This window comes from Apis mellifera, linkage group LG3 (genome assembly GCF_003254395.2).
Source record: "Apis mellifera strain DH4 linkage group LG3, Amel_HAv3.1, whole genome shotgun sequence".
Taxonomy (NCBI): Eukaryota; Metazoa; Arthropoda; class Insecta; order Hymenoptera; family Apidae; genus Apis; species Apis mellifera.
Window position 1 is genome coordinate 10,897,726 of NC_037640.1, and position 14,801 is coordinate 10,912,526.

At 40.8% G+C, this 14,801-nt stretch overlaps 1 protein-coding gene across 1 annotated transcript in view; it reads right to left on the reverse strand.

Moving 5' to 3' along the window:
* Window positions 1–14,801, reverse strand: part of LOC413289 (neurogenic locus Notch protein) — a 214,315-nt gene that overhangs the window by 62,818 nt on the left and 136,696 nt on the right. The window contains 1 exon segment of the mRNA XM_006567988.3: window positions 14,429–14,611. Coding sequence (XP_006568051.2) covers window positions 14,429–14,611 — 183 coding nt within the window.

The following is a 14,801-nucleotide window of genomic DNA, read 5'->3' on the forward strand; positions in this document are numbered from 1 at the left end:
AAAATAATAATTAAAAGAATTTTGATGGAGTAATGAAGAATCTTAGAAATTACAATGAAAGAATAGTATTTTTGTCAGATAAAGAATTGGAAATAAATAATGGAAATATTTTTAATTGAAAGGATAGAATAGAATAATTGAGGATTTAATAATTGAAGGGATCTTTTAAGCGAGATTGAGGAAAAGTTTGATGAAGAGTTTTGGTGTCGATTTTAAAATAATAATTAAAAGAATTTTGATAATTGGAGTAATGAAGAATCTTTTCAATGATGAAAGAATAGTATTTTTGTCAGATAAAGAATTGGAAATATTTATAATTGAGAATTTTGATAATTGGAATGAGGAAGAAAAAGAGACTCGCAAGAGAAGAGAGTAAAGAAATGATGTCTAAAACGATCTAAAACGATATATAATAATGGAAATATTAATTAAGAATTTTGATAGTAAAAATCTTTTGAGTGAGATGATGATGGAAAAATATAAAATATTTTTTCAGTAAATGATATAAATACCAAGAAGAAAATATAAAAAAAAGCAGAAAATTGGAAATAATTGGAACAGAAGTGGATGAGGTCGATGAAAATGATCAAACAAATTAATAAAGTTCGTGAATCGTCAGATGCGAAAGGAACGAAATCGCATCGTGAGCGTAATTAATACGAGTTCAAACTGTGCAAGATGGAGAAGCAGCTAGGATTATTATTAAGGCGATACCAGGAAGTGGCCGGAGCATCGATCCAATTCTACAATCGAACGATACATTAATCACTTTAATTACAAGCCGATAGATCTGCGGCGGCCGGTTCAAGGCGGTAATGAATAATAAATACCGTGATATCATCGATCAGTCGCATTCGACGTGCAATGCAACTGCCAACCCCTACGTGTAATTTGTTCCTTGTTAATAACGGACAAATTAACCAAAGTCCATCGACACCTATTCATCGAACGTCAACAGGCGTGGACGTCTTTTTTTTTTCTTCGAAAGATCGATCTGTAATCTCGTGAGATCGATAAAGGCGAGTTAATGAGAATGAAAATTTTTTAAATGTATATATATATAAATATAAGCTGCATAGAAAGTGAACAGATATTTTCAGAAAATAATTTGTCGATCGATTGAAAATCGATATATGGCAAAGATAAATGAATTTTTACATACTTATCGATTTAATTCGAGAAGTTTAGAAACCGAATTAAAATAATTTATTTCCTCAAATTTTAACGAGAGTCACTTTTAAGGCAAAAAGAAAAAATCGAATTCGATTCAAGATTCTCAAGTTTAACGGAGAAACGAGAGTAATGGAACACGTTTCCAAGGCGTTTAAAATGGAGTTTAAAATGGAAACAGAGGTCAGAGTAACGAGAATCGATCGGGGGAAGAAGATTCAGACAAGTTACACAATCCTCGCACCTTACGTTTGCTCTCTCTCTCTCTCTCTCTCTTTTTCTCGAGAATTCCATCGGATTCATCGAGGTGTAATAAGAAAAAAAAAAAAAAAAATAGAAACGATTCGTCGACAAATGGAACGAAACGAAGGGTGAAATTGATCGGTTGCGATCGCGAGGAGATTGATATTTTGTTCTTGGCAAGAAACCAGAGGTATACTTTTCATGAAAAACACAGCACGGATCTTTAAACCTTTCAACTCGACGAATTGAAAATTAGAAATCTTCAAAAAAGAAAAATCTCACGAGTCAAATATGTATAAAATATACAATAACTCTTCATCGACGACAAAACGAACGATTGTCTTAGAAAACTTAGAAAAAGAAAAAAAAAATTCCCAATTTTTTACTACAATAATTTTAACTACATCGCCGCCATATTAGATTTCTCTTATTTCGACTAGTCGAATCATCGATCACGATGAGAAATCCTCTTTCGAAATGAGAATCCCGCTTTTCAACAATCCTCCCTCCCCTCCTCTCCCTCGGTTACGAAACAACCGCGAGTCAACCGAATCACTCCCCCCCCCCCCTCTCAGGGGGGAGGAAAAAATTTGAGGAAAAAAAGATTTGGCGCGGCACGGCCATCTCACGGAGCCGTTTACTTTTTAATTAAGCCTACCGGCGAAATACAAACGCGAGTTTTGCACGCGCCTTTAATGGAAAACGATACGAGCGAGTAACCGCGACGAGGATTCGAGGCCCGGCAATTAACTCCCGCCAATAAAGCGGCGGCTTGTTTCGCCGTTCAAATTAATTTCCTCGCCGCGATAACGACACCGCCTCCGCCCGCTCGACTCCTCTTCTTGATCGATCGCGGCTCGAGTCGTTTTTTGCGCCGGGCCCCCCCTTCTCTTCAAATTTAACGAGAGCCAGCAGGAAAGGAAAAACGAGCAGACGTTTCGAACCGTGCGTTAAAAATCTTCTTCGAAACCACTCTTTCCCTCTTTCCTTCGATGCAAAGTGCTATTTTGATGGATGTGAATATGGTATCAATTTAGTAAATTAAAAAAAAGCTAGAGATTGATAGATTCTAAATATTGGTGCACGGAGAATATATATGAAAAATTTGAAACAATCGATATTCTTAGCTTCGTATTTTATTCCGAACTTCGATCGATGGAAAGCGAAAGTTTCGTTCTACTTTACTGGCTGGCGATAAATCAAATTGAGATTTCGAACGGTGCTAACTTGTCCCAAGTGTCATCGAATCGGATAAGAGGACCGGAATTATAAATATCGTGCACGCAAAAGCGAGCAACACGCCTCGTATGCGAAGGAGACACGTTCACAACGAGAGGAAGGAAGAATCGAAATCAATCCTCCTTTGAATATATACATTCTCGTTTCTCGTTGTTCGAATTCTACGTAAAATCTGCTCGAAGGAAGAGAAAGAATTAATTGTTGGAGGAGAGAATGGAAAAGAAGATGGATAGATAGAGAGAGGAGGAAAGGAGAATACAAGAGAAATGGAGGGAGAAAGAGATGAAAAGGAACGGAGGAGAATAAAAGTGGACGGCTTATCTCGATCTGGTCGGTAGCAGGACGAGGCACGTCGGTATACAGGTTCCTGTTTATACCGACTTGTCTATTCGTCAAAGCTACTTTTCTACCGGGTTTCGCCCGTCATCCGACTATCGCGTTCGAGGATCTGGGATTGTCCTCGGCCTTTCGCGGGGCCGTCACGCGTCTCAACGCCAAGGCTAACGGTATACACACTCAACGATGCTCACGCATCGAGCACAGGTCCTGACAGATCTGGAGGATCATCTCTTCCTTCTTTTTTCCATCGTTTTTTCGAAACGTTGAAGAGACAATTATAGCAGCCACAGAGGTTCTCTTCGCTCTTCGGTTTTGATAAATGAAGAATCGTGAAGGCGATTGGTGGGGCGGATGATCGATGTTCAGGTCCAAGTGAAGATGATAGGGTTTGAGTTGCAGTTAATGGGGTTAAATTCGAGGAGATCTCTTTTTTAAAAGAAAGGATAGGTTAATCGATGATTTATGAAGCTTTCTGGCCCACTCCCTCCCCTTCAAAAATTCGAGAGACAACAACAAGAACAAAGAAACATCTAAAACACGCCGAGGGAGATCGTTAGATCGAAAAGAAACGCGAAAAAAGTGTTTGCACGAGGTTGACAATCGTTTGAAACCTACTCGAAAAAGGAAACGAGTTGGCACACAAACGATACCAACTCTCCTCCTCTTCTCAGCTTCATAACTTCCACCTCTCTCTCCTTCTCTATTATTTTTCTCCTCTCCTCGGAGAGCGGCCGAGCACACGTAGAAAGAGACCCGGCGACAGTTCGAGATAAATAACGCTCCGACCGGACAGGACAATGTGTCCTGCGTCCTGTTCTACCTTCGTGCGAATCCGGCTTAAGGGCGTCTCCTCCCCGGTAAATGCGTTAACCTTTTCCTCGCATCGGCAGCCTGTCTCGTTACATAATACCCCGTGTTACCGATCGAGTCGACCGATTGCAACCAGAGCGTGTTCCTCGAGGACAGTAAGGATCTCTAACGAGGCAAACGAACGACAATATTTTGTCATCCGATAGAGAATAGAGAAAATTACGAGGACACTTTTCTCTCGTCCAATAATAATTCTAACAATAATTCGTTCGAAAATGAGATAGAGCGTGTATAATATTTAATCGAATTTCTTCCATCGAATAACAATAATTCCTTCGTCTCCTTCGATCGTATCTCTGCCGAGAATCGCCACGTTTTTGTTCACGGAAATTACGAAATTCCGAATTCAAGCCAAAGAGGCGACCCCTCCTATCCCATTAACGCACACACACAGCGACGAGATCCAAAGATTCTTTTCAACACTCACGACATCGGCCGGCCTCGCCATACCACATTTGTCACCTTCGAGAAGCACAATGCACTCTCGAAATAACCTCCACCCTCCACCCTCGAATAACTCCACGCTCGTCCAAGCTCAAGAGCTGAAAAGAAAAGGTACTTAAAAGCGAATACGAAACGGGGAGGGGAGGGAGGGAGAGAGAGAGAGAGAGAGAGGGAAAAAAAGGAAACAGTGTCCATTATCCCAGAAAATATCACCTAACCCGACCAAAGCGAGGGCAAATGGTTCCGCGAAGCGCGACGTGGGGCTTTGTCAAGCGAGCACGCGCGCGTACGCCGCTCCAAATGCCGAGCGTACGCGAAACGAAATCGAAGAAAACCTTGGAGGCACTTTCGATTCGTTCTGGATTTGCGGCGGCCCCTGCTTTATGGCCGCGACTCTCTCGGCCAGGTGAGAAGGGGTCACCGATGGTGACCCGGGTTGAAAGCGAGCGCAAAGGGGAACCTCTCTCTCTCTCTCCCTCTCTCTAACCTCGCCATCGCAATGCTGCACCAGAGACACGTTTTAACACGTTTGCATTTGTACGAACTCGATCCCGTTCCACCTTTCAAATTGCCTATTTTCGCGAGAAAGGGGCCCGGGCGAGGGGTGGTTTAATGGCGAACACAGCTTTTTAGTCGGATACCTTTTGTGCGCTTCGAATGGGACGCCCTTCGACACCGCGGTTGACACGCGGTGACGTTCCACCTCGAACGACGACCGCTCTGCTTCTCCTGTTATCTCGATGAAAAGATTTACAAAATTTCGTATAAACTCATCCAACTGACTCGTCATTGGACCGCTCTGCTTCTCCTGTTATCTCGATGAAAAGATTTACAAAATTTAGTATTACTTTAATCAATTTTCGCCATTTTTATCATACGTTTTGAACAATGGATTATACTTATCCAACTGACTCGTCATTGGACCGCTCTGCTTCTCCTGTTATCTCGATGAAAAGATTTACAAAATTTCCTATAAAGTCACTTCAATCAATTTTCGCCATTTTTATCATACGCTTTGAACAATGAATTGTACTTATCCAATTAACTTGTCATTGGACCGCTCTGCTTCTCCTGTTATCTCGACTGGCGATGAAAAGATTTAACAAATTTCGTATTACTTTAATCAATTTTCGCCATTTTTATACGTTTTGAACAATGGATTGTACTTATTCAACTGACTTGTCATTGGACCGCTCTGCTTCTCCTGTTATCTCGATGAAAAGATTTACAAAATTTCCTATAAAATCATTTCAATCAATTTTCGCCATTTTTATCATACGCTTTGAACAATGGATTGTACTTATCCAACTGATTCGTCATTGGACCGCTCTGCTTCTGCTTCTCCTGTTATTTCGGTTGGCGATGAAGATTTAACAAATTTCTTTAATCAATTTTCGCCATTTTTATCATACGCTTTGAACAATGAATGAATGGCGATGAAAAGATTTAACAAATTTCGTATTACTTTAATCAATTTTCGCCATTTTTATCATACGCTTTGAACAATGGATTGTACTTATCCAAGTGACTTCGAGAATTAAATAATTTTGTGGTTTGGGAATTGAAGAAGTTGTTCCTTCTATTTATAAAAAAAAATCAAATTCTGTTTAATATATCACGAGAAAATCTTCATTCGTCCATCGACTAGCTTTGATGACGTATCAACGGCGCGAAACGAGTGAGAATGGTAAAAGTCAAAGACGAGGCGAGGTAGGAAGGCGTGGTGGGTTCGTTCGTCTCGCAGTGCCATACATCACGCAGTCTCGTTGGTATACACGAAAATAGGGGACAGAAGAAAAAAAAGAAATCGAGGTAGTTTGTAACGTGGCGATGTCACGAAAAAAAAGGCGAGTTGGGGAAAATGGCGCCATACTGCGATAAAGACCCTGCTATTGTATATTATTTATTATTTTCTCCATTAGGAGAAGAGCAACTCTTTGTTTTCGTGTCTGCTGGATTTCCTGATCCTTGCTCCGTAACGAACGATGCATTTTGAACGAGCCGCGTAAATTATTCGATTAATATTATTTTATTTATTTTGTTTCTTCTTTTATGCGATGGAAACAGTTTGATGGAAATGTGGGCTTGACAGGGGGCGATAAATGTAGGATTACGAGGCTGCTGGTGGGTTTGACGCACGAATTGCAAAATTAATTAAAGAGGATTCAAGAGTCGTTGAATTAACTGGATACTTGCCTTGATGGGCGAATTGATGGGGAAGAGAATTGGTTTTGTGGGAGATTTGTTAATCAATCGGTGCTTGAAGCAACGATTTCCAACAGTTTCTTCAGTCCAATAATGCAATAATTTCTACCTTCGACCGCCTTAACTTAAAATTTCATATTAAAATGAGAAGAAATTCCTCGATTAAAGGAAATCTCTTTGAACAAGCTCCATCGAAAAGCTTGGACGTCCAGAAAATTCTTTCACGATTCAGAGATCTCGGGGACGAATTCAAAGGAGCCCGAGGGAAGAAAAAAAATTCTGGATCTCTCTTTTTTTCTTCCTAGACACGTCTAGGAGAACTAGGGATCAGCGGACGGTTGATCTGAACCAATTTAGATGCCGCCTTTCGTCGTTCAACTTTTCGTCGTACGTGCGCGAACGTAGAGAAAGGAAGAAAGGGGGCGAAGATAGGAGCGGATAACGAGAGGCGGAGGAGAGAGAGAGGCGCAGATCAACTCGGATAAAGTCCGCCGGAGGACTTGGCGGGCGTGTTGGGTAAACGCAGATAGAATCTCTGGCTGGCCCGTCCACGCTTTACCGCTTCGTATTTATGCAAGTGTCCCCGCGGGAACCCCTTATTATACCAGACAAACTTGTACAATTCCTTTGGATACGTGGAATTCTTTTTCTTTTCTTTTTCTTTAACAAGAATTAGCTTCTAGATAATTGGCAAACGCCGAATTTCTCGATCCTTTGAACGGATGACTCTCTGGAGATGACGCGATTTTAATTTGATCTTTTTACGAATATTTTATTATAAGCTTATGAAAGGTAAAAATGATAAATTCGGAATGCAATAGGTATATATAATATTATTCTCGAAGTTTTTGAGCGAGGATTGGAGTGGACATGAAATTAGTTCACACGCAAATTAAAATTTTAATATTTTATGTATCTTTACGTATATTGAGAAAGAAAATTTGTTGAATATTAAACTCTACATTGTTTGATTTCTGGTTATTGAGTGATAAAATTGTTATTCGTAAAGAAATTGAGGATAGAGAGAAGGAAGGCAGTGATGAAAATGCAGGGATAAAGTAAAAGAAGAGGAAAAATAAGAATAATAAACTCATGAATATGAAAGCATGTTACATTAAGTGGAATTAAAAAGGATTATAAGGATATTTGCTCTGACAAATCAAGGATGCATCTTGGATTATAGCTTTATAAAATATCGCAGAAAAAATAGTACAGAGTTTAATATTCAACAAATTTTCTTTTTCTGTATGTAAAGATACACAAGATATTAAAACATAAAAGTTTTACGTTTATTCGTGTGCAAAATCATTTTAAGCTGCAAGAAATCGTCTCGAGTTGTTTAATTTGGCCGAGGGAAAAGAAGATTAATATTTACAACATTTAACCAACAATCAGAATATTCTTAAGACACGATTAATCAACTAAGTGCTCGTATATCAGTTTCTATATATACATATAATTTCAACCAATCTAATCTAATATCTAATATTATTAATAAATATAATCGAGTTGTTCGACCGAGGGAAAAGAAGATTAATATTTATAACATTTAACCAACAATCAGAATATTCTCAAGATCGATCAACGAAACACAAAATATTCGTATACCAGTTTCTATATATATAAAATTTCAACCAATAAATATTAATCTACTACCAATATCATTAACATTAAATGATTAATAAATATAATCTCGAGTTGTTTCGATTACCTCGAGCGGAAAGAGATTAATATTTACAACAATCGGAATATTCTTAGGACACGATCGATCAACGAAACACAAAATATACCAGTTTCTATATATATATAATTTCAATCAATAAATATTAATCTACTACCAATATCATTAACATTAAATGATTAATAAATATAATCTCGAGTTGTTTCGATTACCTCGAGCGGAAAGAGATTAATATTTACAACAATCGGAATATTCTTAGGACACGATCGATCAACGAAACACAAAATATACCAGTTTCTATATATATATAATTTCAATCAATAAATATTAATCTACTACCAATATCATTAACATTAAATGATTAATAAATATAATCTCGAGTTGTTTCGATTACCTCGAGCGGAAAGAGATTAATATTTACAACAATCGGAATATTCTTAGGACACGATCGATCAACGAAACGCGAAAATATTCGTATACCAGTTTCTACACACGCGTATAATTTCGACTAATAAATATTCCGCGCGAAATATTGCGGACACGATCGAGTAACGGAAAGCATCTCGCTTCGAAGCGGAGGAGGGGGAAAAGAGGGACGAGTCGTGAAATCGAGCAAACGGACCGTTCGAAACACAATAAATGCGCGCGTCTCCTCTCTCTGGAGGGTGCCGTCATTCTTGACAGTCGCCCCTCCCTCCCCTTCACGACGACATCGTCGTCGTCGTCTTTGTCCCGGGACCGTTCGATCGATCGATCGATCGATCGATGAAGTTCCTCTCGGCGAAGAAACAAAAGCATAATTTATATCCGGGGAAAATAAGAAGGGAGCAGAATCGTCGTGCCAGTCGTCTCTCGAGCAGGAAGGGATATGTCAATGGGCTTTCTTGACCGATGATGAGAATAATATCGGTATTGTTCTTGATAAATTATTCCGACGATATTCGAACCGATTTCGCTCCGTGCATCGGCGATACTACGTTAGCTTGGCGTCGCGTTCATTCGTAATCAGAGTCGAGTTTTCCATCATCCATTATAATTGAAAATATAAAAATCGTTGTTGCGCAGTTGATACGCGAGGATGAGTCGAAAAGTTTTGCCTTCGATTAAAAGAAAAAAAAAATGAATGAGGAGAAAACTTTATTCTTTATTTTTAAAATTAATCTTTTGTGAACGACAATATATATGAAAAGATCGATATCTTTTTCTCAGAATCTCGTAATTTGAAATGTTTCGAATGTTTCGAATTTTGATTTTTATGGAAAATTCTATTTTTCATTTTTAAAATTGCACGCTTAATCTTTTGTAAACGACAGTATATGAAAATATCTTTTTCTCAGAATCGTATCCAATTAGAAATGTCACAATTTGAAATGTTTGAAATGTTCCATCTTATGGAAAATTCTATTTTTCATTTTCAAAAATTGCACGCTTAATCTTTTGTAAACGACAGTATATGAAAATATCTTTTTCTCAGAATCGTATTCAATTAGAAATATCGCAATTTGAAATGTTTGAAATGTTCCATCTTATGGAAAATTCTATTTTTCATTTTTAAAATTGCACACTTAATCTTTTATAAACGATTTTGTATATAAAAATATCTTTTTCTCAGAATCGTACCTTTTTTCTTTCCCAAGTGAACAGACCTCGTCGCAATTTGAATTTTGAAAATAAAAGACGAAAATGTAAGTGATGATAAAAAAAAAAAAAATATCCATCCAACTATATCTTTCAAACACGATCGAACCGATCGAGAGCGTTCGCTTTTCTCTAACGAGGAGCACCGAACAAAAATAAAAATTTCCTCTTTTTTTTTTCGCGAGATGAAACGCTGTTAGATTTCCTGATAGAGAGAGAGAGAGGGGGGGGGGGGGAGATAGAAAGAAACGAAATTGAAATAACAAAATAAAGAGGCGCGCCGAGTTGGCAATCGGCGCAATTGTGCGGTAACTATGCCGATTCTTCCATTCGAGATTTACCACGCACAATATCTAGGCAGAAGCGAACGCACTGAAAGCGCGGCTCTCTCGAACAAGGGCTGCGAGATAACAGAACGCGGCAGCCATTGTCCACCGTGGACAATGCAAGGCTGCTGGATCATGCTAGGAGCAATCTACATCTTCACCAATGTATCATAGCGCGCGTGTTACGATGAGGAACCCCCTCAAATCGTCTATCCTCTCCATCCTCCTCTCCTTCCTTCCTCTCGTATCGAGTTATAAGGAGGAGAGCCATGGTATGCGCTGTTATTGCATCCATCGTGCGTCGAGAGAATACTGAGATATCTTCCGAGGAGAAACATTCCGACGACTGTTATCGAGCAGATAAAAAGAAAAGATAAAGATCTTTCGATCGAAAAAATTCTGATCCAATTTTGATCTTCTCGAGAAGCTTGAGAAATTAAAAAGGTTAAATTATTTTAATAAACGATCCTCCGTATTTGCATGGATATCTCGAGCGTGCGCAGAGGGGATGAAATTTCCTGAAAATTTCAACCCGAAATTTGATACGTCAGGTGTTGTTTCGAGCGACAGTTGAGGAAGGGCGCGCAAGTGACTCGCGAATTCCTGTTCCGTGTGAACACCTGGACTTTGCACCAGAGAAGATGGCGTCGCAGATAACATTGTCTCGCCTTTTGTCGGCCCGCTCGTCCGGGATTATCTACGGCGCCTTTCGCCGTACGATGCCACCTTTATATCATCATCGTGGTCAGGTAGCCGCTGTATAATTTAACGAAATACGATATATACTCGAAAACGTACGCTCCTTGGTGAAAGCGTGTATTTTCACCTTTCGATAATACGAATACGTAAGAAGAAACTGTTACCCTTCTTCCTGTTGATAAATTAAATTAATCTCTCTCCCGTCGTAATTTTTTATTTCGAAAAATGATCATCCCCCAAAATTATTCTTCTTCGATCTTTGAAATTTTATCGAATATCGATCCACTACAAATTATCCTTTTAAATCGATCGAGAGGAAGAATCTCGCCTCTGGCAAGATTTAAGAAACGTTTATTTACAAACATCTGCATTATCGTATCGAAACAATGTTGCGATTTCTCCCTCGATGCTATCGAATTCGAGGCAACATCCGAGCCCCAATTTTTCTCACCGGACGAATGTTCAACGACCGATGCGATCTACGACGATATTATTACGATACGAGCCGCGCTTGCCAATTTATTAATCTTCATTTTTCAATGTTGCAGCACAACGAAACACACGCCACGTATATATATATCCAGATACGGCGAGGAAGAGAGTTTATCGGATCACTTTGGCAGAAAATGCGCGCAGTAGCCTTTAAACCCGTAATTGGCATCGTCCGTCAATGACAGCCGGACTGCTACCACACCCCTTTTTCCTTGCAACCTAACATTTGTGCAACCTGCTTCCGCAAATTACATTCACGATTTATCTCCCCTCCCTTTCATTTTTTTATCGCACTTGATTACAGGATTTACTCGATCGATCGAAAATTGTTTTGAGATCGTTCCGTTTACCAACAACGAAAACAACCTCGTAACTTTCTTATTCAATCCGGAAATACGGGATTTCTCGAAAATACGATACAATCTTCCTAAATTAAATTTCCTTCTTTCTGCAAACTGAAAAAAAAAGAATCGTCTAATTCAAACACGAATAACTCGTCGCTGAACAAGGCTTTATACTCCACAAGTTTTCTCTTGCATCGACGAGGATTCGAGCGTGGCAAAAACCGTGAACCGATCTCGTTACCTCTCCCTCCCTCTCTTCGATGCGCGAACGTAGTCGAGAGCAATTACAAAAGGGCGATGGAGGAGGACGAGAAGGGCGCAAGACGGAGAAATCCGCGAGTGGCACGTATTGCAAGCCCCGTCGTCTGCAGGTCCTGAATGCCGGGGGTATCCTCTTTCCTCGAACCTCTTAGCGCTATTTAGCGGATCCTTTTACGGGACACCGGGTTCCCCCGAGACAAGAAAGGAAAGCGCGGACCGACCGAGGCCGACGACGGAACAACAGGGCGAAAAAGAGGCGAGGCGTTTCGAGGAGAGGCAACCTGCGCTGCAACAACCAGAAGAGGAAGAAGAAGAGGAAGAGAGGAAGAAGAGGAGGAAGAGGGAGAAGAGCAGCGGTGGTGAAAGGCGGAGGTGGAGGATACCAAAATGGCGGCGGCCAGTCCAGGACAAGATAAGCCTTTGTGCCCGTGCACAAGGCCCCGGGGCCAAAGGATCCCTCCTCGTCTCGGTCTCATATTTCGCGAATCCCGCTATCATATTTTACTCCTTGCTCCCCTTCCATTCGGCCCTTTCGGCCTGTCCCTCATTTTTTGCTCTCTCACTTTTCGGTCTCCCCCTCCTCCTCCTCCTCCTCCTCCCTCGATTGTTCGTCGCTGAGAGGGAGGGATCGAGCCCCTCGTCTCTTGACGCTTCGCTCTGGATGAATATCCAACCCTCATTGTCGCGGCTGCTTTGTACTACGGCGCACTTATTATGTCCACGTCGCGGAATACGTTATGCAAATATCATATTTACGAGCTTGGTTCTCTGGAGAGGGAAGGAAATTTTTAATTTTCTCCCTTTTTGGGAGGAAGGAAAGCGAGAAAGATGAATTTTTGAATCGATAATTGGTCTACTAGCAACTTGGCTTAGATTTGGACGGATTTCCAAGATTTGGAGAGATTTAGAATATCGAATTGGGAAGAAGAAAAAGTTAATACATGCGTAAGGAAGGGGGGGGGGAAATTGATGTTTAAAGGAAAAAAAAATTTCATTTGCGTATTGAAATATGCTCTGCTCGATTAATTCGTCGCCGTTGAATTTAATCTGGCAACGTTATTACCGAAACCCCCGACCCACGTTGATCGCCGTCAAACGAATCCCTCGGGGGTAGATGGACAGGGCCCAACCGGTTTCGGGAACCGGGCACGAAAAGAGGGCCGGATTAAATTATTGTCGCCAGGAGAGCAGTTCTTTTATTCTTCTATTTCGTCGAAATTTTGTCGAAAAAAAATTGAGGCTTTGGATAATTTTTCGTATATTTTCTTAACTAACTTCTTAATTAGACATATATATTTATTATTAAGAAGAAATTGAAAAGCTTTGAACTACTTTTAAATAAATCGATACAGGTAATAAAAATTCGATTTCTAAATAATATTCCCGAAAAGCTTCCACAAAAAAAAAAAGTCAGTGAAAGAATTCACACGTAACAGTAAGCGATAACTCGAATCCAAAGATCCAATTAACGTCGCGAGGAGAGATGATAGATTTTCCTTATCCCTCCGTTTCCTTTGGCACAACGTTTATCGATTACAGCACAGCTATAACCGCCCCTCATCCTCGAGCCAATCTCGGCCGACCGACGCGTTTGCCCGATTCCCGCCGATATCGAGCGTGCGCCGCTCATTATTCGATTATACCCCGATTATCGAGCCGAGGGATCTCGATTGGCCTCTCCTATGCTAGAGAGAGGCCCCTTAAGGGCCCGTTCTCCTGTCAGCCGAGAAGGAGGAAGGGGAGGAGGAGGAGGAAGACGGTTTCCACGGCTCGGCGTCAAACAATTAAGGTTGACTTACGCGTGGCCGAGGCGCGTTACCACCGTCCGTGTTAAAAGAGTTAAACGAGTTACCGGCCTTGCCGCGGATCAGATAAACGCGAAACCGTGGCCCTGTCATCTCGGAAGAATTTACAGGCGACGTCCAAGCCGAGAGGCGGAGGGAAAGAGAGAGATTCCGTTTCTCGTTTGCTATCAACTCGGCGAAATCTTGATTTCCGCTCGTGGCCGGTTTCGCGCCCGACGCTTTTCCACGAAAAAGGCCGCCTTCGGATCGTCGCGTCGCTGATGCGCGAGAAACTCGATACTCCTTGGCGATTGTCGGTAGCGTAGGAACCGCTTCGATCGATCGGCAAAGCAATTCGTACAATTCCCTAGGATGAGTTAATAATAATCGTAACGAATTTAAACTCGATTCGCGTTCCTTTTTATCGTAGAAAATTTTAAAGGATTTCTCTCTTTTATTCGTACGCACTTTGAATTTCTTATCACGTCGATTTTAATAATTATATTAACTCTTCACGTATAAAGTTACAATTCGAAGGAAAAGATCGAAAATCTAAAATTCAGCATATCAACAATAATACTGTACCGAAATACAAACGAAAATACTTTTCATTGAATTCATTCCAAAGGTAACGTTTTTAACTCTCCTAGAGTGTTACTCTAACTCTAATAAAGGAAAAAAGAGTTCACTTACCAGGCATGCAGACGCAGCGGAAGGTTCCAGGGTCGTCGAGACAGGAGCCATCGTTCTGACAGGGATGGGATTCGCACTCGTTCACGTTCGTTTCGCATCTCGGCCCCGTGAATCCTTGCGTACAGTTGCAGGCGAACGAGCCGGGCGTGTTCACGCAAATACCGTCGTGCTCGCAAGGGGATCCTGCAACGAACGAAACAAGGAGAAAAACATTTTTTTTTTTCTTCCAACGAGAAAACTGAGAGAGGCAAATGGGTTCGCGCGAAGGGTCGATAATTAAAGGAGAACGTTCGGCGCATAAATAATTGATAGGAAAGAGTGGAAAAGAGCGCAGGTGCGCGCGTCGTCCCCCTCGCCTCCCCTCCTCTCCGTG